The sequence below is a fragment of the Acanthaster planci genome, linkage group LG01 (genome assembly GCF_054643075.1).
Source record: "Acanthaster planci isolate LZ-2023a linkage group LG01, COTS_SCS, whole genome shotgun sequence".
In the NCBI taxonomy this organism is placed as follows: Eukaryota; Metazoa; Echinodermata; class Asteroidea; order Valvatida; family Acanthasteridae; genus Acanthaster; species Acanthaster planci.
Genome location: NC_141777.1, coordinates 35,884,353 through 35,909,489, shown reverse-complemented (window position 1 = coordinate 35,909,489; position 25,137 = coordinate 35,884,353). Strand labels below are relative to the sequence as shown.

The 25,137-nt window shown below is 43.1% G+C and overlaps 1 protein-coding gene across 2 annotated transcripts in view; it reads right to left on the bottom strand.

The window, feature by feature from the left end:
* The window catches only part of lyst (lysosomal trafficking regulator), a 74,775-nt gene that overhangs the window by 3,844 nt on the left and 45,794 nt on the right, over window positions 1-25,137 (bottom strand). For both annotated transcript variants that reach the window (XM_022255242.2, XM_022255244.2), the window contains exons 28-51: window positions 24,710-24,850; window positions 22,983-23,159; window positions 21,000-21,139; window positions 20,042-20,242; window positions 18,415-18,588; window positions 16,897-17,037; window positions 16,187-16,311; window positions 15,348-15,596; window positions 14,823-14,884; window positions 14,245-14,300; window positions 12,901-13,053; window positions 11,258-11,502; window positions 10,554-10,620; window positions 9,680-9,842; window positions 8,812-8,952; window positions 7,526-7,743; window positions 6,596-6,838; window positions 5,653-5,842; window positions 4,846-4,982; window positions 4,013-4,111; window positions 3,027-3,169; window positions 1,512-1,624; window positions 1,116-1,272; window positions 633-701 (exon numbers count right to left, since the gene is read on the bottom strand). In XM_022255242.2, coding sequence (XP_022110934.2) covers window positions 633-701; window positions 1,116-1,272; window positions 1,512-1,624; window positions 3,027-3,169; window positions 4,013-4,111; window positions 4,846-4,982; window positions 5,653-5,842; window positions 6,596-6,838; window positions 7,526-7,743; window positions 8,812-8,952; window positions 9,680-9,842; window positions 10,554-10,620; window positions 11,258-11,502; window positions 12,901-13,053; window positions 14,245-14,300; window positions 14,823-14,884; window positions 15,348-15,596; window positions 16,187-16,311; window positions 16,897-17,037; window positions 18,415-18,588; window positions 20,042-20,242; window positions 21,000-21,139; window positions 22,983-23,159; window positions 24,710-24,850 — 3,604 coding nt within the window. The remainder of the gene's footprint in view (window positions 1-632; window positions 702-1,115; window positions 1,273-1,511; window positions 1,625-3,026; window positions 3,170-4,012; window positions 4,112-4,845; window positions 4,983-5,652; window positions 5,843-6,595; window positions 6,839-7,525; window positions 7,744-8,811; window positions 8,953-9,679; window positions 9,843-10,553; window positions 10,621-11,257; window positions 11,503-12,900; window positions 13,054-14,244; window positions 14,301-14,822; window positions 14,885-15,347; window positions 15,597-16,186; window positions 16,312-16,896; window positions 17,038-18,414; window positions 18,589-20,041; window positions 20,243-20,999; window positions 21,140-22,982; window positions 23,160-24,709; window positions 24,851-25,137) is intronic.

Here is a 25,137-nt window from a genome sequence, read left to right as displayed (position 1 = left end):
GTGGCATTCAATGCGAGCGCATTACCACCAGGGACAAAAGTGCTCCAGCGCTGCAGTGATGAGCGATACAATACTGCTGCATGCTAATCTGGCCCATATTGAAAAGACGACAGGAGAGCACTGTGCCAGTTTCTGGAACAAAAGAAACTCATGCAACGCCACACAATCTGGGCTCTTTTTACAAGGAGGCAGGCCTGGCCGAAATACTCAGGCATCAATAGATGTTGTCTGTCAGATTAGAGTAGCCACCAGACGGTCACCCAATGGGGTTTAGACATTCATGAAAAAAATTAGAATTTTTGACGATTTTTGAAAATCAAAGATATTGAAAAATCGTCCTTATGTAGGCACTAAATTTTTAAAAGCACCCAGCAGCAAGTGGTTAATCTTCTGTGAAGAAAAAAATCCCTCGGCAACAACTTCTTATTCAGGTTCTGAACTTAAGATTCTGAACCCAGTATCAGCACGCTGCTCTGTAGTTTAGTTTATCAAATCTGCGCTGGCAGTGACCATGCCAATTGCTGTAAAATCTGAAATTGTACATCGAAATCTTAGCAACGCTGGTACTGAAAAAAGGTCTGGAACCCAAGTATGGCGGCCCCAGTGAAAGACAACGTCATGGTCATGCTCACCTGATAATGGGGCTGTGCGTGTTGCCAACGAGCACTCGGATTGGTGTAAGATCAATCGTACTCCAGAACCTGAACAGATATTAACAGACAAATCATGTAAACACAAAACTTTAAATACATCGACCAAGAGATTGAAGGATTTTCATTTCTTAACTCGATCACAATAAGACGAAGAGGGCTGGTGTTGTTCTTCAAGAGTCAAGCAAGATGTCAGGCCACAAGTGTGACAACGCAGGTTGCATAATGGTAAAATGAGTAGAGTTTCTTTCACCAGTGTAGTCGGAGGGCTTGCAACTTGACTTTTGGGACTGGGTGACTTGTGACGGACTTATGCTGGCTTCATCACAGCCCCTCTTGGTTCAGATAACAACTGCTGGCCCACCTGAGCTGCTCATTGTTTCCTCCTGCTAGGAACCACTGGTCTGACTACTCTGGCATGGCTTGGTGGCTGCTCTTCATTCCAGTAATGAGAATGTTACCAACCTGATGACTCCATCTTCGCAGCCGGCCACCAGCGAGTTGACGGCAATGCCCTCAGGGGCATTGGAGAATGCTAAGCAGTGGACTTCGCTGTCGCAGAGTCGTCTGGAAACGAGGCTAGTGTTGATGGTCCATAGGCTGACACTACTGCCTCCATCAGCTGGGAATGTAACAAATTATTTACAATTAAGCGGGAGGACGGAGTGTGAGTAACTCTGAAAAGCTTCCTGAATGAGTGAAATACTGAACTCTATACAGCAACAAGTTTTTACTTTAAGTCTTCTTTTACATAAAAGGGGAGAAAATTCTGATTAATTAACCAAATTAACCTCTTCATAACTGGGGGAGACTTCTCTCCGGATAATCAAGAAGGCTTGGTGAGTGACACATTCAACCTACCCATTCCTGTGGATATTGCAATGTCACCAGACACATCACTGACTGTCACAGCCGTTACACCATTGGCGTCACGGTAAACATCGCCATCACAGAGCGCTCGGATGTAACATAGTCTGTGTCAAAAGCCAAGACACAAGCAAGTTAGTTCCTGTTCATCATTTAGATAAGAGAACAGTATCCTTGTTCTTAATCAAAATTTTTGAACTTTCTGAAATTTGTTCTCAAGCAGTCAGCGCTCTGTCTGGTCTATCTGATGCACACTGATTAAAAATCTTCAAGTTTCCATCAGCTGTACTTTCACACTTCAATTGGGCTCTAAATTACTTCAACAGGCTAAACCGAGGACAGGTCATTACTGAAGTGGTACTGTACTCAAGTGCATGTCACATGTATTCTTAACCACTTCCTGCCGGAGGGCACGTCAACGAGATCTTGCTTAACGCATATACAGGCATGACTGTGTAAATCCCTATTTGTTTTGTATACCCACACAAAAAGTCAGAGAAGTCTGTGGGGGTGAACCATGTGCTGTACTTGAGCTTACTAGGCGCTTGGCGCGGCCTGTTGAAGTGTCAGATATCACTCTTTGGGTGCAACCCAGGGTGTTGAACGATAAAGTACAAAATTCTGTTTAAATGACTCCTCTCCTGCCAATCAGTATCTTGTGGCTATTGGCAGTATACCAGAAGCTGTCCATTATATCTTGGCTTTTCTGGAAGTCAAAAGTTGTGGCCAAAGATAAGGTCATCCGCAAGTGGTTAATTTAAAGTGTAGCAGCAATGAATTTTTCTAACACCCAATTTTTCAACTCTTCTTCAGTTTTTGAAAATATTTGACATCCCTTTTCAGTCAAATGCATTAAAAAGCATTGCAATTTTAAATACATTAGAAAAAAATTGCCCATGCTTTCCTGGACAACTGAGGGCCATATTGCTGTGACATCCAGGTAAGACATGTTTTGCTGCACGAGTTTTTCTGTTCAAATTGAGTATCCAAACTTAACTCAATGAAAACAGTTCTGAGAAAGAGGTTGAATGCTTGCTTACTGCTATGTACTTAAACAACAATGAACCACCCAAGAAAAGAAACTGAGGTCAGCAAAATCTTTAAAAAGTCATTTTTTTTTGTGTACACACCAGTGCAACATTGAGATCCACTTTGGGGATGACATCACAGTTTTGCTCATGAATATGGAAAATCTCATTAGCATAAAAATCATTAAGGCAGCAAAATGCCCTTCAATTAAAATAGTGAAACAAAAATTGAAAATGCGGTTAACAGAGACATAAAGGTGCCGTCTGGATGTTTGCTTTAGAAAATTGCATTGCAGCTCCCCTTTAAGGCACATGTGCATTTGGAGACTCACGTCCTCCTACCGACCTAAAAGGCACATCCACACGAGCATGGTTCCATCAGAGAAATGGTTCCCAACTCCACACGCTGGATCAGCCTGTAATGGTTACCCCTACACCAACCACACAAGAAAAGAAACCCTTGAGACGTTGGCCTGTTTACCTGTTGAGGTCCCAGATGATGCAGGTACCGTCCTGACTAGAACTGACCATGATGCTGTAGGCCCGGCTGACACAGAGACTGTTGATGCAGGCTGTGTGGCCGAAGAGCTGAACAGCCGCACCTACAACCTCGATGTTGCATTGCTAGATGGCGCAAAAGAAAAGAGAGAATTTCAGAGCAAAAATTTACAAGAGAAATACTTTTTGAAAGCTGCAACGGTATTTTAATATTTCTAATTCTTACAGTTCTTTCACTTCTGGTTAATGGTATAAGTTCTTGTATTTGACATCAATGTTGGTTCTTATGTGTACTCCAGTGTCGGTCTCAGATACAGACATAGCTATTGGTTTGAGATTAGCTTCCAATTTTGGTTCCTGTTCTGGCAAGGGTTCTGATTAACGTTTTTGGAAGTGGTAGACACTTTGGCACTGGTACCTACTCTGCCACCTGTCCTCGTTCTCATACTGATTAAAGCTTAACTGGTAAGGTTTGCGGTCCAGTTCAGATTGGCTCTATTCTCAGTTTGGATTGTGTGATTTTGAACAAGATTTTGGCTCATAATTCTGATTTGATTTGTGTATTTTGGGGGGGGGGGTTGTTGGCTAGCCCTTGTAGAGGTCTCAACAGGAACATTACTGGTGCCAGAATGATGGACCACTAGTTAACTAGGCAATGGTCAAACACAATGTCTGTTCCAACAGTCGGGCTCTTTCACCTCTGCGGTCCGGGCTCAATTCCCAGCACGGTCCACAAGTGGACTGATTTCTCAGTCCCGACCTGATTCCACGGATTTTACCTAGAACATTCTTCTGGGGTTTTCCTCCCACCTCTAAAACTGTAACTCCTTCTCAATGACACATTTCTTCAGATTTCCTTTGTTTTATTACCAGAAATGCTTAAGAATAAAAATGTTACTCTACTGAATATGACTGTAAACAGTTTCTTTTCAAGGATGAGGAAAAGGGGCAAACGGCAAATGAGCTAACCTTGTCTGGGTTGTAGCGGGTTGGATACGCTGTGATTATGCCTGACATTGCACCGATGAAAAGAAGTCTGCAGTCAGACACCGAGCTGCAACACGTGATCTGCAACACAAAAAGAACACAACCAAAATGCATGAAAACAAAGTCAGGGTCTACGAATCTCCATGGCAACAATCCCTTGTGCTCCAATTTTCCTCACTCAAAATATCTGTGACCTTTGCGAGAAATCCTTTGAAAGTGTGTGACTGATGGAGATATTTTCTGTCTACAAAGTTCTCATGTTGACAAACTTTCGTGGGCACTGCAAACTTGAGAGTTGCAGCTGGTATCCACCGAAATGCGAAGCAATTGAGTGGTGCCCGTCATGGGTCCTTTGCAAAGTTGAACAGGGAGACTCCACCTGTAGCCCCAGCTAGATCTAACAGATTTCAAAATAAAAGCTCCGCTACCTACACAGTAACCACCCACAAGGTGTGTTCTAGCATGAACAGACTCGCTTTGGTTCAATCATGTCGATTCTGAACACAGAGCGAGGGTGTGTGGTACCCTGCTTCTGTTATATGGTAGCAGATACAACAGCCTTGGTACCAGCCAGAGTAAGATCACTCTGTATATGAGCAATGTACAGTTTAGACAAAGTTTAGCACCAAGAGTTTACAGGGCATGAAAACGGCAGAAACCCGAATTTAATTTTGATTTTGTGGGAATGATCAAATTAGCAGGTACATTTTCTCTCCTAACTTGCCGCACTGTAATCAGTGGATGATTCAGTTTGCATGATCCTTATCAAAATCATCTGCATGCAGTCGGAGACAACATGACACTCTCTGGGTTACCTTATCTGTGGGTGTGGCATGCAGGAGGTTCAAAGGGAGGGACTTGCGCCTTATTTGTACCCTCAGGATGGCATCTGGGTGGCCCCAGCTGACGATTCCTGACCACTTGATGTCGACCGCATTCATGCTGCTCACCCCTGCACAGGTTAAAGTTGCCCATCTAAGTTATTTAGACAGAATTTTTCCGCTCAAAACAATTTGACAGGATTCACTAGAAAACCTGCTTTTCTGAAACCACTTACTTAAAAATAATTGGATAATTTAAACTTGTATTACTGTCAAAAGCTTGTCACTATTTGCATGCAAGTCAAGGGCCAGGTAAAAACTTGCCAAAAGGTAGTGGCTAAAAACAGGACTTCCAAACAAGGCAAGATATAGCAAGCCAAATGTTCACATAATACTTAACACCCACAGACACTGATTTGTACAATATGTGCGTGCTATGCCTTACAGGAACTTTCTAATCTACAATTCTCTGAAGCCCCGCCCATGTTTGCTGTCCTGCTGTACCGTGGCCAAGTTCAGGCTCAACAAACTGTCTGTTTCTACAGATTTTAAAAAAAAATGGTGCATGTGTACAAAACACATTAAAGAATAGGGTGCATAAAGGATCTGCCATGAGGCCCAGGGAATGGTCGGTGTTTTTACCCATTAGCCGCTCCCTATGAACATACATGTAGATCACCTGATCATGTGCAAGTGGTTACAAGTGAAAACTACTTCAAACATGGCCTACGAATGCATATCATCTGGAAGTACATGCTCACAGCTGTGACTGGTCTAGTACCCTGAAGTCAGTGTTCCTACCTCTCTCTTTACTGTACATCAGGAGCAGGCACAGGTGTTGCACCACCCCACAGACGTCGCCCGTGGGCAACGGGATCAGCGTCGTCAGGGGAACCGGAAAGTGCTTCTTGTATCGGATCACCGGATCAGGTCCCGATGCCGAGCCGAGGTAGTTACCCCATCTCATGCCCTTGACTGTGTTTACAGGTGCCTGAACGGAGAGACACATCAGAACAGTACGGTAATTATTTGCAAGGCCAGAGCTGCGAAAACTTCACTGAAACAGAGGCCTAGTATTAAGTGCCTGCAATGCTTAGAATACGGATAGCTTTAAAAGTCTGCTTGAGTATGAGAGCAAGAGTTCGGGATAGTTGGTTCTTGACCTCCAACAACTCGACTTCATGAGAAATGTACACTCACGCAGTGTTTGAGAGCCTAAGACAAAAAATTGAGAAGCTTGCGCAGGTGGGATTCGAACCTATGACCAGATGCCAAAATGGACGTCTTTCCAGCAAGTCACTCCTGTGCATAAAATGGGTCAAGGATGGTTCAGTATTGTCTAAGTTGCAGCTGAAGTTAAAGCATGCCATAAGAGAAAATCCATAATTTTCTAAATACCAGAGAGAAGTGAGCCTCCAATACTTTTATTAATCACATAAAATCTGACCACATGCCAAAACACGAATCTTACAGCCATTTTTTTCATTAAATATTTTTATAGTTTGCATTAGAAAGCAGGAACGCAACTGGGCTCCTTGTTTGCAAGTATCACCAAGTCAGGCAGCTTAATGAAAATTGACATTACGTGGGTGAAAAAGTAAAACGTGGAGGGGTTCGAATTGATGCAAACTTTGCATGGCTCTCACAGGGTATTTATCTCAACTATTTCATCGGACTATTTCACAAATGGCGTTGGATTTGACATGGTTGAAATTTTTGCCAATTACATCCAGTCCCGTCCTACCAGTATGTTGCTGGCCTCGGGGCCCGTGTTGGCCTTGGTGGGCGGCCGTTGGCTCAGGCCAGCCAGAATGCCCACAGAGCCGATGGCAAAGTTGTCGGGGACAAAGCTGTCGTGCTCCACGCGGGAAGGGTGGTAGTTGACAAAGAGCTGCTTGGGGGTCTGGCCGTAGGTCTTGATCATCGTCTCCACGGCTCGCTGCTTGACCCGATCCTTGATGGCAGTGGTGTCGATGCCAAAGTACGTCTGGAGATTGATAGAAATTCAATATAAAGTTGGTCCCATATTCACCACATTCAAAACCACTGTGGGAACTATGATCCCATCTCAATTTAATATAGATGTTGGACTAATATATCCTTACAGTTTTCTCCAAAAAGATTCTTCAGTAAACACAGGTGAAAGGCAGCCTTTTAGCTTTTTGTGTTGGGGTATACAGGTTTCAGGCAATATATTGATTTACTACTAAAACAAATTCTAAAGTCCGTCAGCATTTTTAGAAAAAAATCTCTAAAGTGAACCCGCCATCAAAAGACCAACTTGATTAAAGGTCTTCCTTCCTTATTAAGACAATTTTTGTTTTATTTCCATGAAAATTTCTGACTTATGACTGCACAATGCACAACCATTTTGAACATTGCAAGACTGCAAGTTATGAGTAAGCTGTCAACAGTTTACCCATCAACCTCCAGCAGAAATTTCTGAGATCACTTTAAAAATGGACGTAAAATTTCAGTCAACCAAACCCTATATCAATTCATTTTGAACTTTGACGCGTAAAAGCCAACCTCAAAACACCATCACTTCTTCTATATGGCTCTCAGGCCCTTTCCAGCTACGTCATGCTTCTCAAAGGTCTAGGTTCAGCCTCATCTGCATCCTCTTTGCACATGTTAATTATCGATTGGGCCCAGACCAATATTTAGAACTCACTGCAGGGTGGAAGACGTTGATGGAATCCACGGCCAGCGACCCCTGCTGTTTGACCCCAAATACCAGGTCCACCCAGGCATGCAGGAACTTGGAGGCGTAGACCGACTCCAGGGCCTGACGGTGGATCAAGACAAAGAGTCGTGCACTGCCATTGGCCCAAGGTGGTAGAATTACATCATCGACGTGGGCCCCAGACTGACGGACGCCAAAGTTGTAGCCTGGGAATGACAACATCTTATTCATTATTCTACACCGGTGTGTTAACCAGCACGAGTACAAAAACTCTGACTTAAATGAAAGGTGCTTTGTCATGAGTGCGTATGTAGGTTCTTGGCCATAAGTATAAGACAGCTATGAGACAAGTTTGCGAGCTTTGTGGCAGGTACGAGTACCTGCACTTTGAAAACGGTGTGAATGGTATGCCATAAGTAAGAGTGCTTTACAGTACCAGAATGAGTTTGAGTACGATTTTTACCATGAGTATGAATAAAAGTACTGTACAGTGAGTACAGTATGAGTAATTTGCCATGATTGCAATTGTGTTTATTTTGACATGAGTATGAATAAAAGTACTGTACAGTGAGTACAGTATGAGTAATTTGCCATGATTGCAATTGTGTTTATTTTGACATGAGTATGAATAAAAGTACTGTACAGTGAGTACAGTATGAGTAATTTGCCATGATTGCAATTGTATTTATTTTGACATGAGTATGAATAAAAGTACTGTACAGTGAGTACAGTATGAGTAATTTGCCATGATTGCAATTGTGTTTATTTTGACATGAGTATGAACACAAGAACTTGATCTCAAGTTTGATACTTTGACATGAATTAGTATGCATATTGTGCCCTGGGTACGAGTTTGATACTTTGACATGAATTAGCAAGCATATTGTGCCCTGGGTACGAGTTTGATACTTTGACATGAATTAGTATGCATATTGTGCCCTGGGTACGAGTTTGATACTTTGACATGAATTAGTATGCATATTGTGCCCTGGGTACGAGTTTGATACTTTGACATGAATTAGTATGCATATTGTGCCCTGGGTACGAGTTTGATACTTTGACATGGAATTAGCAAGCATATTGTGCCCTGGGTACGAGTTTGATACTTTGACATGGAATTAGCAAGCATATTGTGCCCTGGGTACGAGTTTGATACTTTGACATGAATTAGTATGCATACTCTGCCCTGGGTACGAGCACTTTGGACTAAGTATATGAATAAAGCATCCGTTAGAAGGGGACAACAATGCCACAGACTCAATAGAAGCCAGTACCTTCATTGTTGACAAGAAACTCTGGCAGGAAGAAGAACTCGGGAATGAGTTCCTTGACATCGGTGCTGGACTGGTAAGACGACAGCCTCCATGAGGTATCCACGCAATGGAATGTACGGTCTGGCAAATCAAAGTGGTTATCTGCACCAAAAAGGGGGGGGGAAGCAAAGAGAATAACAAGGACACAGGCAAAATGAGCGTAATGCCAATGGGGTCACTGTGCCCATCGTCAGAACAAGCACTTTACGTAGAGTTGGGTGCCCATCGTCAGAACAAGCACTTTACGTAGAGTTGGAGTTTGCAACGCAAAATCCTCAAGCATTTTGAGCTCTCAAACTGATGAGATTGCCTGCAAACCATTTCGTCCGATGTCAGTGTGACCCTTGTTTCTCATGCTGAGCCACGGGTAGATTTTTGCACGATGTACACTGCGTACGGTTGCTCACAAATTAGGTACAAATCTTGTACTACAAAGTCTACACATTTTACACAATTTGTACATGATTTGCAACCAACTATACGCAAATCAGAATTGCCATATTGCAAAATGTAAAATTCTGAAATACGGGGTGGCAAAAGTTTGTCACCTTTTTCCAATGGACCGGACACAATTAAATTACAATCCTGCACAGACCAAAATATAAATTCCAAACTCTTTGCATGATAGAAGTGGTACTCAGAAGCACTAAACAATGACGTCCACTGGTAATACAAAATTTCAACAAAATCTGTCACTGGATATCCGAAATTGGGAGGCAGACCCCCACTCAAGGTAAAAATCTCAGGTAAAAAGCTAAGGCAAATTTAAGGATTCAACAAGTGGAACAAAACCCATGACCGAGGCGGGTCAAAGGCGACAGTGGCATACCCTGATAATGAAGGAACATCTTGGTGAAGGGAGGCAGGCGGACCAGGTATTGCAGCACCGTGCCGCTGTTGGAGTAGTGGGAGCCATAGTGGTAGGGCTTGGTCCAGAACATGGTATGCCCCATGCGGAGACCCTTCAGCTTCTGGTATTCCTCCTTCAGGAACTGGCAAGGATGAGAGAAGGTCAAGCAATGCTACCCAAGTGACCTATCACTGTATCATTGTGCCAAAGCAACATGTGAAGTACTGTACAATGACATGACGAACAAAATGGATGACGGACATGAAAATGTGAGAGAACACAACTCAATGCACAAAATTCCATGGGGTTTTCTAAAGGGGAATAGCTAAACTCCTCCATGACAAAGGAAAAACAAATGACGATCTTGACAGGTATCCATGTCACTGGCAAAGGTAGACAAGACTTCATCTGAACATTGGCTCCTTTTGCTCTGTGCATGGAAAGTCCTTTGTGGTGTAAAGGACACAGTATCACAGTAATGCTGGAGTACCGCTGGATGCCTTCTCGTATTGTGCGTGCTGGTTTATGGTATAACCAGTCAACAATATCCCTGAATCACCAAACGACCCTTCCTTCGATATGAGAAGTTTCTCATACCGGTAAGTTCTCACGCTGAGTCGAGACATGGCCAACCCTGATTGCTTCCAGAGCACTATGCCAAGTTATGACATGCCACATACTACTATCATCACACGCTGTCATATGATAGATGTATGTCAAATGGGGGCATAGTTTATAGGGTCATCACTTGCATAGCTGCAAATATGCAACTATTCAATCACAGGCTGATGTTGGGCGCATTTAACAGCAAAATCTTCGAGCTTCGGAAAATGAAAACCGTCAATGTGCCTACCTTGTAATTTTCCTTGTAACGATTTTCCATCGCTTGGGATTGGACGGCCACTGGTTTCGTCAGGTCTCTGTAGGATACAGTATTTTGTAGGATGCATTAAACAATTTCTGCCTTCATCTGTTCTTTAGTCTTTTCACTAAGTAAACGCGTTCAATAACCGTCTGGGCACATTTCTGTATTTAAGCCACAAGCTCTCAATTTTTTGACTTTACAGCTTAATTTAACTCTAATGTGATACTACAAAATAAAATCTCCATCTTGTTTTCACTAACTTGCATTTCTTGCAGTCATCAGCACATCTCAAGTTCTTCATTTTGATGCAACACATTCCCGTGTGCAGGTTTTGCTCGAAGGCTACTGACTCATAAGTAGTTTTGGTGACAACAACACATCTTTACTTCTCTTTTTCACCAAAACAAGATACATTCCCCACAACAGAAGAAGTCATTTAAGCCAGAAATACAAACATTCTCTGGTGGTGAATGTGTTTCATGCTCATCTAGCACTTCAAATGCAACTTGTTGACAGTAAATCCATAGAGAAAAAGTACTCCGATGTAATGCCCTGTATTTGCATTATCTTGGACCTTTAAATGGGCCAAGATGAAAATTGAACTTCCCTTTTTGAAAAAGCAAACCTAAAAAATGGCAACATTTCAGTCCAACCTTTGATGATTCAGTGGCACTTGCCGAGTCCTAACTAACCTGTACGAATTAGGGTTCTCCAGGTCTAGGATTCTACTGGTGTAGTCACTCAGCACAAAGGGGAAGACCGGATACTGCATGAGGTCGTTGAAGGAGCGGCCGGCCAGCTTGTTGAGCTGGGTCAGGTACTCGTAGTTGGTCATCTGGCCCAGCCGCCAGGCCTGGGTCACGTCCGAGATGTCGTCCACCTCGACCAGGTTGGGCAGGTCGCAGGACTTGATCTGCTGGTACAGCGTGTCTCTCTCCTGGGGAGGGGAGGTGTGGGAGAGCGTCTTAGGTCAAATCAGTCAAGAAGTGTTCTTTAGTCAATTAGATCTTTCAAGAAAGACGGGCATATTAAAAATAATCCTCTGTCAAAGGTGAAACAAGAATTAATGATGTTGACATGCAGCACGCTTTTGCAAATGAAAAAAAAAATTCTCTGTCCATTTTCACGTTTGACGTATTAGCGTGTCATGCTTGGTTAGGTCACAGTGCAATTGCAAGGTTGAAAAAATTAGGCGTAAAAAAACCCCGCCCCCAACAGCTTTTTCAGGTAAGAAAATTCGACGTGTGAAAATGCTGACAATATTAACAGATTAGTGTGCAAGGCAGAAATTGGTAAAGGTGAAAATGTCAAATTGGGCATATCAATTTATTTGGTCTTCTTATCTCACTCTTCAAAGCTGGTTTTTGAAATAAGAGAGGTCTTAGGCTAAAATAGTGATAGATAAAGCTGTTAATTGTTTTGGTTAGAGTGTTATTAAATTATCTCTATGAACTTAAGGAGGATAACCAAAGTTGAGAAGACCTACAATCCAATTTTAGAAACAGTAGTTTCTTCTAAAAGACTTGTTTTGAGCAAACACAGACTGCCAAACCTGAAGAGTTAACCACTTCCTGCCGGGGACTCTGGGATCGGAGATGTATGGTTTATATGCCTGGCCGGGGTCTCCGAACTCAGACAAAGGAAACAGGGCCCTGTAACAAAAGACCGTACTCCCAACAAAAGACCAGGCTGCTGGGCATTACCGGCATTTTTCACTCTCAAAAGTGGTGATAATCCAGCCTTGTTTTGAAACCCTATACCAGGCTTTGGGGCATTGAGAGCAAGCGGATTACCACCAGGGTCAAAAGCCCTCCACCACCGAAGTGATGAGCCACATAGCACCGCTGCATGCTAATCTGGCCCCTATTGAAAAGAGGTCAGCAGATTCAGGTTCGTGAACAAAAGACAGTTTTATATAACACCACACAATCTGGGCTCTGTTTAAAAGGCTGCAGGCCTGGCTGAAATACTTGGGCGTCAATGAAGGTCACCTATCAACTTAGAATAGTGCCTGAAGATTACTTCGTGCGGCTATAAACGACCGTTAATTGAAATGATGAATTTTTGAAGGATTTTGAAAACGGAAAAAATGATAGTCATGCCGGCCCAGCATCATCAACATTGGAAAATGCCCCGGCACGAAGTGGTTAAGATTCCAAAGCTTGGAGCTGGAGAGTTGAGGGGTGTTATCTTATTATAGGAACCAGTGAAGAATTCCCAGTTATAAATCTTTGTTCAACACTGAGATCATCTCGGAAGCCAGTTCTCTCAGCAGTGCTTGTTTGCATAAGTGTTTCCCAGGCCGACCCTCCTGTCGCCCCAACCCATGTCTTACCCTCGTGTTCTCAAATGCCAGCAGCAACGTCTGCCCGTTGACCAGGAAAATCTCCAGGGCGTTGTCTCGGAGCTGGTACCAGCGCAGGTGCAGCTCCTTGATGTCCACATAGAGCCAGGAGATGGTCATCATGTCACGGTCAAAGGGGTTGACCTGACAAAGGGAGGGCAGCAATTCTGAAAACAGCCTTGAAACCTTTACAATCCTCCACCATGTCGGAACCCAATAACCCATTTTATGTACTTCAACTTTTCATGACCATCAAGACCTGCTTAAATTTCAAATGGCTTGGAACTACCTTCCTCAATCCTGCACAGCTGACAATCATCTGGACGGGTTTTAAACAATCTTGGGTGAAAAGGGTTCAAAGGAAGTGTGGCGTAGTGGTTCGTTCCTCTACTTTCACCTCTGCGGCCCGGGTTCGATTCACGGCTCAGTCCATACGTGGATTGGGTTTTCAGTCCCTACCTGACTCTGTGGGTTTTACCCAGAATATTCTAATGAGGTTTACCTCCCACCTCTATAACTGTAACTGCTTCTCACTGTCTCTTCTCTACAGATGTGGGCCGTTAGGCTGCTGCTTGAGGCACCCTTGTAAGACTTCGACCCACCTTATAAATCTGAGGGCCTCAATGGAAAGCAGTGCTGGGCACTGACCAGAGCTTACCCTCATTAAAGATGACATAAATAAATGAACCTTCCTGAATCCTGTTAAATTCCCCATTGCACTAAAAGCCACTGTCATGTTCCACTCCACCCATTGTTGCATAGAGCATCAAAAGACCATGTACATGTAAATTGAAAGTGGAAAACACAACTGACTGTATTCATGTGTCAGCCATCTTGAATTGAGAGGGAAATTAATTTTTCATTTCGGGAATCAGAAAGCAAAAATAGCAGCAACGAAAAAAAAGTTCATTACAAATTCGGGCCAGTTTACATTAAGAGTAGCTTAAAATTTGTATTAACTTACATCTAAATGTTTTAAGCCACATTTAAAAACACTGAAAGTGAGGCTTGGAACCCAAAATATTCTGGCACCACCCAAATACAGATTACATTGAATATGAAAGATTCAGGGAACAAGATCAAAATGGCTTCCCCGAGAATAAGGTCCATTACAAGGTCCCCTCCTCTTCTTTGACAAGAAATCACCATCTGTATGCTCTATGACATATCTCAATATTAAGTAAGAACGACATGGTTGCTTTGAAGCAGCATTAAAGTATCAACAAATACATTACAAGCAAGGAGTCACAGCTTCAACAAAGTGGTTTTTAAATTTAGAAACTACTGGCCAATCAGCTTCAAGTATTGTGAAGCAGCTCAGTGATTGGTGCTTACCTGGGCGTGGCTGCCATCAGGCATTTCCTCACTGACAAAATACATGCTGTTGACACCTGTTAATAGAAAACAGCATGTGTGACATGTGGACTCCAATTTTTCAACTTTTTATGGTACAGATAAAGGTAACAGAGGCAAAACACTTTCATACCTCTATTACTCTCAATATTACTTTGCCATCTCTGATCTTTTTCAACTTGGGATTTAGTTGGTGACTTTGTTGGCATTTGTAACCTTAATGCTTACTGGTGAAACAAAAACTTACAAAACCACGATCATGTACCTCAGCGATGAGGTGGTAAAAATAAACTTTTCAAAAGCTTTGGCCGCCTTCTAAATACTTGTTAGACACTCAAATGCCCATCCTAAAAAAATAATTAAGTCTAAGACCAGTAGCATAACTAGGGTAAATTTCTGGGGGGGGGTAGGGTATCAGGGTGGGTGCAAACACTCTTTCAGGTGGCAGAAAAAGGCAAGGAAAAAAGTGCTTGTCCAGAGGTTGTGTGCATTTCAAAATTTGAAATGGGGTAGACGGGAGAAACCATCATGGCGGAGTCAAAACAAGAGTATTTTGTTACCTTGCAAGAGATCACCCGTGTTTACCGATGCAGGAGTCACCAACTTGCAGAAGAAAGCATTACTGGAGGGGAAAAAAGATTTCCGACGTGGGTCGGCAATGTTCATCCTGTTTCAATATTCCATAAGGCAGTTCCAAATTCCAACTGCACATGCTTTTATTGGTACTTGCAAATTAGGCTTTGATAAATATTGGAGACAAAACTGCACAGGTCAATGAAGAAAATAACCAAATCAAATACGAATCTGGAATATCATTTGCACAAAAACTGGAGGTCAAAAAAAGTGTCACAAATGGTGCAAGTTTTTAGAATGTCAAACTTAACGCAGCATAACCTTTCATATGTTTTACTGGTCACTACAATGATTTTGCACAAGCAAGGCCACATGCTTGTTATGATGTTAAAATTATTACACGTTACGGTGAGCGGTTACACGTGAAATACCAAACCAGCTGCTTACTTCACCCTTCAAACCTATTGAACAATTGGATGTACTGAACTCCACAACAAATTCTTCCTCTGTACCTTATCTTTTCGTTCTTCTGTAGTCTCCTCTTGAACTCTGAGGAGTTGGATGACTGCACGCTGTCCTCGAAGAGATAGTCCAGGGGCTTGGTGGACTGCGGCGGGTGCCTCTCCTGCCACTGGGGGAGGAGGAACTTGTTGGGGATGCCCAGGTGACAACGCTGGAGGCGGCGACGGACTCGGCCTGGCCCCTCGGTGGGGTCCAGCTGCCAGGAGGAGGGGTAGGTCTGGGGATCATACCAGACAGCTCTGTTGGATCGAAGGACAGGAACAGGGGCATTGTTATGTGACAAGAGACGGACTCACCAAAATCAGCAACACTTCAACCTTTCCCGCTCTCAGCATGCACCAACACTGAGTTGACATAATGATGAAGCCAAGAGGAGAAATAGTGGCACACAGCACCATCTTCAAAATTTTAGACTTAGCAAATTAAACAGAATCACTCATTTCAATTTGGTATCTGAAACTAGAATCTGCACAAGTTTTACGGCAACACATCATGTACCAATTTGTGTTTAGAGACAATATTTAATACAAGCCCCAACCTCTGTGGTTTAGAGACCGTGGCTGAATTCATGTACAGCTGAACCCCTTCACACCAGGATTCTTTTGACCGTGACTGCTGGGCTGTGGTATGCCCTGAATGGAGGGCTTTGTCCAGCAGCAGGCCCCATTGAACCAGCTGCTGCATGGTGAATAGACTGTATACGTGGCATGCACTAATCATCACACAAAGCCGCGCCTCTCCCCGTCTCCCAGAGCGAATTAGGGGTTAACCCAAAAAACCCACAAGAAAATGGCAACTGAATGAATGACCATGAAATACTGATTGCTACCTTTCATGAGTCAGGCTCTGGATCAGGTCCTGCCAAGCTGACCTGACATCGAGGGAGCTGGCGATGGTGCTCCTCAAGAACTCCAGGAAGCGTATCCGCTGGCCATTCTGGTAGGCAGTCACCAACTGAACACAACAATCATTCATCAAGGTGAAATTCAATGACAGCTCTAGCCAGTCTTGTCCGACTGGACAAGAGTTTTCCCAGTGATGGCACTGAGGAAGAGGACTTGCTTGGGAGTTGGCCAAAAGTAGCTACTAAGTCAGGCAGGAACTGGTATTGGGGTAGGGATGCTTGCTGAAATTCCAGACAGAGAGCCCCAAACCACCAAGACTTGGTTGTTGCCAAAGCAGCAACAATTCTTCAATGCTTTCAGTAATCATTCAGATTCAACCTCTGGGAGTATACTATGTGGGGTTTGCAATCCACTTCAAGTGGAAACAAGAGAAGGCGTTTCCATAAGGCAACGACGGTCCTCTGCTGGGAACTTACTGCGCATGCATGCAGTTTCATGCATATTTGGCCCCGGACACACAGAGCAGGCCCAACCAATTTTCTGTTTGAATGTATGGCCTTGGCTTCTGCACAAGTGGGTGCAGGAGCCTGATTGAAAAAGTTCCCGGTGCACTTCAACACTTCAATGAGGTTGTTGCTTTATCAGTGTGACAACTTCACATTTCGTTCACCTTTTCTTCAAGAATCTGACTGACCTGTGTGACCTCCATGGCTGAGTTGGCAACCTCTTTGGCAAATGGGTCGAGCTTGGACCACGCACTGACAGCACCATCCAACCGCTGTTTGATGTGTGCCTCCTGCAATGACTGCTCCTCGGTTATCATCTTCTCAAGTTCCTGTGTTGCGGCAAGAAAAGTTGCGTTAGATTACAGAGGCGCAGCCTTCAAATGGACAAGCGCAAGGCTGGGGAGAAGGCACGCGACCCCCATGTTCACCTGTCTTCCCTCAATGACTGGCATTCCACACTTTAAAGGGCACGTTTTTGGACCTTCTCAAAGCTGAGTGGGTGGACTCTGCCACCCTTCCCAATATCCCAGTGGTCCCACGGCCAATCCATTTTAAATATCCTGTGCATATAAATACCTCCACTGCGAATATATCTGTGAGGTTTAAATTCCATCTGAGGTCCTGCTCTCAAATGGGTTAGACTGTGCACTTGGCCATGTCAACGGGAGAATAAACACTTTGGGCTTAATACGTGCAAGAAAAAAAGGGCATTTCATGGGATTGGTATGTCTGATTTCATGGAACCGTATTTAAAATGTCTGCAAGACATCAGCATAAAAAAACAGACCTCCCAACATTGGCCATCAAGCATTCAGCATTCAGTGCTGCATTGTACAAGAGTCGAATTGTCGTCTGTGATAATGTAAAGCACATACTCACTGATTCCATAAAAGTTTGATTTCCACAAGAGTTTATATCATTGGAAATGGTCCGCAATAATTTTCATTCTCCTAAATGAGTTAATTCACCACAAAGTTCAGAGCAAGTTCAGCGCGAAAATTCAGCACAAAATTCACCGCATGGTGCTTGCACACTTGGCATGATTGTGGTCAATTTCACAGGAGTGTTTAGTCTTGGACCCAAAATTTTCTTAGATGGGGTTCCTAGCGAAACCGGGCACTGCGCGACGCACACAAATTAAGATGTAGCTTGTCAATAGAGGGCGTTTTCGTCCACGATTTCGCTATTACATCCATGATCACATACATCTCGGGGCTGGTAGGCATCAAAAGAAGGCGCTGCCACAGATGTGGCGCACATAACGTGCACTGCTTTGACTGTTCAGATAAGTCATATTACGGTACAAGCACAAGAGTACATGGACAGTTTCCAGTGTCAAAATTGCGATTTGGCAGAAATTTTAGCGGCAAAATCAGAATGGCGGAAACCAAGTGAAAAAGCGAAAATTTTCTGCCAAAATCGGGAGGGTTGGGAGGTCTGAACAATCCTGAATAAAGAAATAATAAGAATTAAAAAAACTTACCAACAAGAACAAAAAGAAATGTACAGTGTGGGGAACCGCCTCGCTCTTTCAGATTAAAAAAAAAAATTAATAATGCTCATCCCTTTACTGTAATCATTCATGAAAAGACATGTTTCCTAAAAAAGATGGAGACAAGTTGAAAGCTACGCTTGTACACATTGGTCCAGCTTCCAGACAACCCATGCAGCGCATGAGTGAGGAAACTACAAGCTACGCTACTCACGATCTTGACCCTGTCCTGCGTGGTCACGTCCATGTCTTCCTCGTACAGCGGATGGAAGCCGCATATCTCCAGCAGGTCCATCAGCTGTTGGCACAGCACCAGGTTGGCCTCCGTCAGCTGCGAGTGGTTCCGCAGGAGGTCGAACAGGAACAGCTCAAACTTACCCAGGTGTTGCTAAAGTTAACCAAAAAAATTTAAAATAATGCTTGGTTCATTAACCACTTCGGACCGGGGCATTTTTCAACGTTGAGGATGCTGGGCCGGCATGACTATCATTTTTTCTGTTTTCAAAATCCTTCAACAATTCATCATTCCATTTAACAGTCGTTTATAGCCGAACGGAGTAATCTTCAGGCACTACTCTAAGTTGACAGGTGACCTTCATTGACACCCGAATATTTCAGCCAGGCCTGCAGCCTTGTAAACAGAGCCCAGATTGTGCGGTGTCACACAGCTGTCTTTTGTTCACGAACCTGGCTCAGTGCACTGCTGACCTCTTTTCAATAGGGGCCAGATTAGCATGCAGCGGTGCTGTGTGGCTCATCGCTGCGGTGGTGGAGAGCTTTTGTCCCCGGTGGTAATCCGCTTGCTCTAAATACCCCAAACCCTGGTATACGGTTTCAAAATAATGCTGGATTATCACCACTTTTGAGAGCGAAAAATTCCGGTCATGCCCAGCAGCCTGGTCTTTTGTTCGGAGTACGGTCTTTTGTTACAGGGCCCTGTTTCCTTTGTCCGAGTTCGGAGACCCCGGCCACACATATAAACCATACGGCTCCGATCCCGGAGTCCCCGGCTGGTAGTGGTTAAGGTCTAGAATTCACGACAAGGGTTACAGCTAAAACTTCCACAGGCATTGCTCAGGTTCAAAAAAGGGGAAAAATACTTCATTTAGTTCCATCCTAAAGCAACTTTGCAAGTCTCCAAAGCATATGATAACAATACCTGGTGATGTCATGGGTCCAAGCAATGCAGTTTTTCAAATGCGATCCTTGAAAAGGTTCCCTTATGCTTAACTTAGCCTAATGTTTTATATTTGTTGTGCTGTTTTAAAAGGTATTTTGGTGCCTGATTTTACGTTCATGTGAATTTCCATATTCATCAGCAAAACTGTGATGTCACTCCAGCGAGGTAGCCTCAATGTTGCATTAAATTGTGCACAAACACTACTGGAATTTTCACATTAACTGATCCAAATTTCTTTTTCTTTAAGTGATTCATTCTTGTTTGACTCCGTGGCAATAAGCCATACAGCAATCCTTTTTCAGAAATCTTGACAATGAGCAACTTTTGAGTTTCACAATTTGAACAGAAACACCTCCTAACTGACCAATGTCTACCCTGGATGACATCACAGCAACAGGAAAGCCAGGAAAATATGTCCAGGAAAGCATGGCCAATTTTAAACCTTTTTTTAAACACTTTTTATTACACTAAATCCCAAAAGGATGTCAAATTGTTTTCACATACTGAAGAAAAGTATAAAGTTGCACAAAATTGTGTCTAAGAAAACTGCATCATCTGCACCCTTTACAGTCCAGCATTCACTCCTCTGTCTATCCAGCGAATGCCTCAACTCCCAGTTCCCTTCTTTTCCCTCTCTGCGGCAGCAGCCCTCCCAGCCTACCTGCAGGTTGGAGTTGAGCACTGTCTGGAGTATGTGGTTGGCCCTGGGGATGCAAGCAATCTGCAGCATGTAGACCCTGATGGGCGTGGACTGCCAGGGCGCCATCATGTGAACCAGGAGGCGGTGCAGTTGCAGACGCAGCGTGTCGCGCGATGACCACAGGATGCTCTCCCACTGCTTGCGCTGGCCCAGTTTCCTCTCCTTGAAGAGGGTGAAAGAAGGGGGGAAAACGCAATTATTTTTATCCATTATTTAAGTAAATATAGACCGTCTCACAAAATGTGCCCAATAACAAAACCCTATCAGTCATACAAACACCAAGAAAACTTTGACTGGGAATCAACCAAACCAACTCATATATCTCTGCCTTCTAGCTGTTACCCTTTTATTCATCAGCAGAAAGGATCTGAGTATTCAGAGAATTGTTTTCAGATCAACAACACACACAAGAAGATGCTGGAAACAAGATGCTGCAATTTACCATGGTTTTGAAGACATCTTCAAGCTCTAATCAGCTACATGAAAAATTATTTTAACTTTCTGAAGATGTCCGCACTGTGGGTGGAGTGTTGTATTGTGATAGGACTGTGTTAACTTTTGAAATGAAATGTACAAATAGACATTGAGTAAAGTGAATTCTGAGTAGACTACAACTGTTAAATGATATCACCCAATGCAGGCCAGGTGAAACGTATGTCATAAATCACAATCAGTGTGAAAAGATGACGGAGAAAGGAAGAAATGCAATGACTTGTGGTGAACTGTGATTGGTTTGTGACCACTTGATTACAGCTCAGCCACAAGGGAAGAAGAAACCCGTGTTATTTTCAAACTGTGACAGGTTGTTTTCAGGAGAAAAACAGAGTTGGAGTTGATTAGCTCAAGGAGGAAGAGAAGACTGCAAAGTATGTACTGCGAGCGAAGGTGCACGCCTGTGTGGCGAGCAAGATAGACCTACCATGGTTGCAGCCAGAGCATCGGTAAGGAAATGGAACAGCTGCTTGGCCAGCTGAATAAATGTTGGATCCACCGCCTGAATGAAGCCGTCTTCTGGGCTTCCCAAAGCTGTTGACTTGACGAGATTCACGCAAGAGGGATCTGGGAAAAAGAAATCAACAATTGCTTGGAATTGGTTTACTTCCTAGATCCCAACAAAACAGGTTCACTGCCAATGTGTAAAGGCAGGCTACCATCCAGTAATTTTTAGATCATTGCAAAATTAAAGCTTTTGCCCATTCCATTTCATGAAGATCGCACATGTTAAACTTGGAAATTTAGCCAGTGTCAATATACATTTTTTTTTACATAAGATGCGAAAGACCAGTGAATTTAGTCATTTCTTTCTTACAATTGTACATCTACAAGACCAACTTTCATAATTCGACTTGAACAGAGTTACTGTGTAAGCACATGCTCTTGCTTGTGTCAAGCAGTGTTAGACTCAAAACAGCTCAAGATTATCGAAAGACCCCACAAGACCATCTCAAGACCTCTACTCTTTATTCCGGTTACAAATTATTCAAATGACATGCCATAAAAGCATTCCTATGTCCCTGTTCACCTTGTAACTTGTGTCTGGTCTTGTCGCAGTCTTGATTAAAACACTGTCAAATGTGTGAATATAGAGGTAGTCAATTTTTACAACTCAATGCTTAAAAATAAGCTAGCAAAGAGCATCTATATATCGAACACCGCTATACCGAACGGCGCTATACCAAACGCCGCTATACCAAACGTCGCTATACCAAACACCGCTATACTGAACGCCACTATACCAAATGCGCTATACCAAACGCCGCTATACCGAACGCCGCTATACCAAAACACCGCTATACCGAACGCCGCCATATTGAACACCGCTATACCAAACACCGCAATACCGAACGCCGCTATACTAAACACCGCAATACCGAACGCCGCTATACCAAACGCTGCTATACTGAACGCCGCTATACCGAACACCGCTATACAAAACACCGCAATACCGAACACCGCTATACCAAACACCGCAATACCGAACACCGCTATACCAAACGCCGCTATACCGAACGCCGCTATACCAAACGCCGCTATACCGAACACCGCTATACCAAACACCGCAATACCGACTGCCGCTATACCGACCGCCGCTATACCAAACGCTGCTATACCGAATGCCGCTATACCAAACGCCGCTATACCGAACGCCGCTATACCGAACATTCGGCTGTACCCAACATCGTCCTTGGCTCCCAATATTTTATGCACAAAACCTACTGAACACTATGCAGTTGCCATTTGTAATTTCTTAACGTCAACTTGATAAAACAGTCAGATTTTTATGTTGGAAAGTGACCAGTGACTATTATTTCCCAAGGATTAGAAGGGAAAGCCATTAGTTGTTGACGAGTTAATTGTAATTAACTAGCTGACAAACTGGGTACATTGGTCCGCACTTGTTCAAAGTCGTCTTCTAGTGACAGCCAGGGCACGCATGGTTAATCTGTGCTCCTGACGACGGACAGAGCACACTGTCCGAAACGTTGAGCCTCTCCGGTTCTTATCAGAACCACACAGACTCAAAAAGAGATATTGCATGGTGCTTACCGCAAGCTTTCCATCTTAGATACATTTTTGGAAACCTTAAATGTGAATGCAAAGGCAAAACAGCACGAAAACAGTGAACCATGGTATCACAAGAGGCCGCACTTCAGTTAGACAAGAGAGGGCGCTCTTCAACATGGCAACGAAACGTTCGGCAGTAAATCTCACTATACAGAACGACTGCTGTACCGAACATTTACCGTGGACCCTGGCATGTTCGTTGTAGCGGCGTTCCACTGTATTCACAATGTGTTCCTCATTAAACATGCCTCCAATTTTTTGTTTCACTTTTTGAGATGGTGTATATACTGCAAACAACACAGAACAGACTTAGGATGATCAACGTCAAACATATTACCTCTCTGGACCACTAGATTGACAGTCAGCAGGCAGATTCTCTGGAAACGTTTGGCCAGGAGTTGCTCCCCTGCCAGCTCCGAAGTCTTCTTCCGACTTGGCACCCGGCTGGACGTTGAAGACGCATGCACCCTCTGCATTCTGAGGATGGTGTCCAGCTGTGACGAGTACCGGCGATCTGGGACGAAACAGACAAAGTATTAATGCATACAAGGAGGAGGATATCAACGGGGCATTTTACAAAATATCTCCATCTCTTTCAGTTATGGTGGCTTCCTGATGGAAGAAAAACTACTCACAGCTCCTAAGAACAAAACCGAACAATTAGTCAACCTAATCTTTCCATATCATTCAAAATTCACCAGGTGGTTTGGAGAATTTTAAAGGACTGTGAAAGGTAAAGTCCAGCCACTGTAAGTTTTGAGTGCCCCTTGAACACTTCAGCATCATACAGAGGCCAAGTGCAGCTTTTCTCCAAAAATTTGGGTCTGAGGGATTCTGAAAATTTTCTGAAAACATTCAAGAATTATACAAATTTAACAATTTTTACTCTGATGGATTTAGCAACAACTGTTAAAGAGTTGGGCCAAACTGCTTGCCAGCAACCATTTTCAAAAATCATAACTTTTTTTCCCCACTTAAGTTTTTTTTCAAGCTTCAAATTAACCAGTGCAATAAACACACATCATCATGCCATTTTTTTTTTGCGACAATGGTGCTGCCAAGAAAAGCACCTCTTAGACAATCTCCAAGGGCCCAAGTCCTGAGATGATTGTCCGGACAACAAAGGGCAACGTTGCTGTGAAGGAAGACACTGCTCACTTTGTGAACCAAAATTTCGTTTCAAAGTGTAGCCCCAATGAATTTTTCTTGGACCTAATTTTTCTGCAACTTTGTTCTCTTTCTTCTTCAGGGTGTGAACACTCTTTCACACTCCCATTTGGTTAAATGGACTGAAGGGTGCACTTTTTTAAACACCTAAAATTATCAATACTTCCCTGGACAACTGAGGGCGCTGTTGCTGTAATGTCATCCAGGCAAGAAATGGTTCATTGCATGGGTTTTGTATTGAGGTTGTCACCCAGAATTTTCTTACTGAAAACATTTCCGAGCAAAGTATTGGTGCTCACTTATTTTCTATGTACATAAACAATGAATTAGGAAAGAAGAGAAAATTTTAGTCCAGCAAATCTAATAAATACACAACTTTTTATGTACAAACCAATGTAACATTTAGGCTTTCTTCCTGGGATGACATCACCGTTTAGCTCATGAATATGGAAATATCATTGGCATAAAAAACAAAAAATACCCTTTGAAATAGTGAAACAAAAGTTGAAACTCAGATTAACTGAGGTGCATTTTGAAGGTTTGTATTAAAACAAAACAATTGAATGCAGCTATCCTTTAACTAAAAACATTTCTGAAGAAGGGTTGCTCAATGGCTTAATGCGTTGTACTCAAAAGAAAAGGTACGGAATGACAAGGTTTAATCAGGATTGCAGAAATTTGTTTCAGCATAGAAACCAAAAACGCATCAAATATTTCATTTAAGTTGCAAATCCGAAAGTAAACATAAAATCAACTGAAACAAAATGGTGTAATTTCGAATGCTGCAGCAAAACAAAACTGCAAACCAAAATTAATCGCCAACTTTTCCATATGATAATCAGCAATACTGAATGATGATAGTGTCAGGAAATGAAGCATTATGCATTTACGGCCTACCTTCTGCCTGCAGGCAAAAATCAGACAGCTGTTCCTGCTCAGAGCTTAATGACATTGTGTCGTCCAAATTGGACTCCGAAATGAGGGACATACCAAACTCAGTGGTAATGCTGCTAGTGGATGCAAAGCGCCCCCTTGAGCCTTGGGGGAAAAAAGTTTTCAAAACACACAAACATTAGGATTCACTGTGCAAAGAGAATTGTGCAAGACCTTTCCAATACACCACTGCAAAACACCATACTTAAGGTCGGTCCGTTCATACTTCAGACAAATGCGTAAATGAAGCGAATTGGACATCACAAAAAATATGCAGCGAATTTTCGCCCGAGTTGAAATTTTTTCCAACTTTTGCAAATTGCAACACAAATATTTGATCTAATACCCAACGTGAAGTTTTCCAAACGGCTGCTTCCGCGCGTCAAACACAA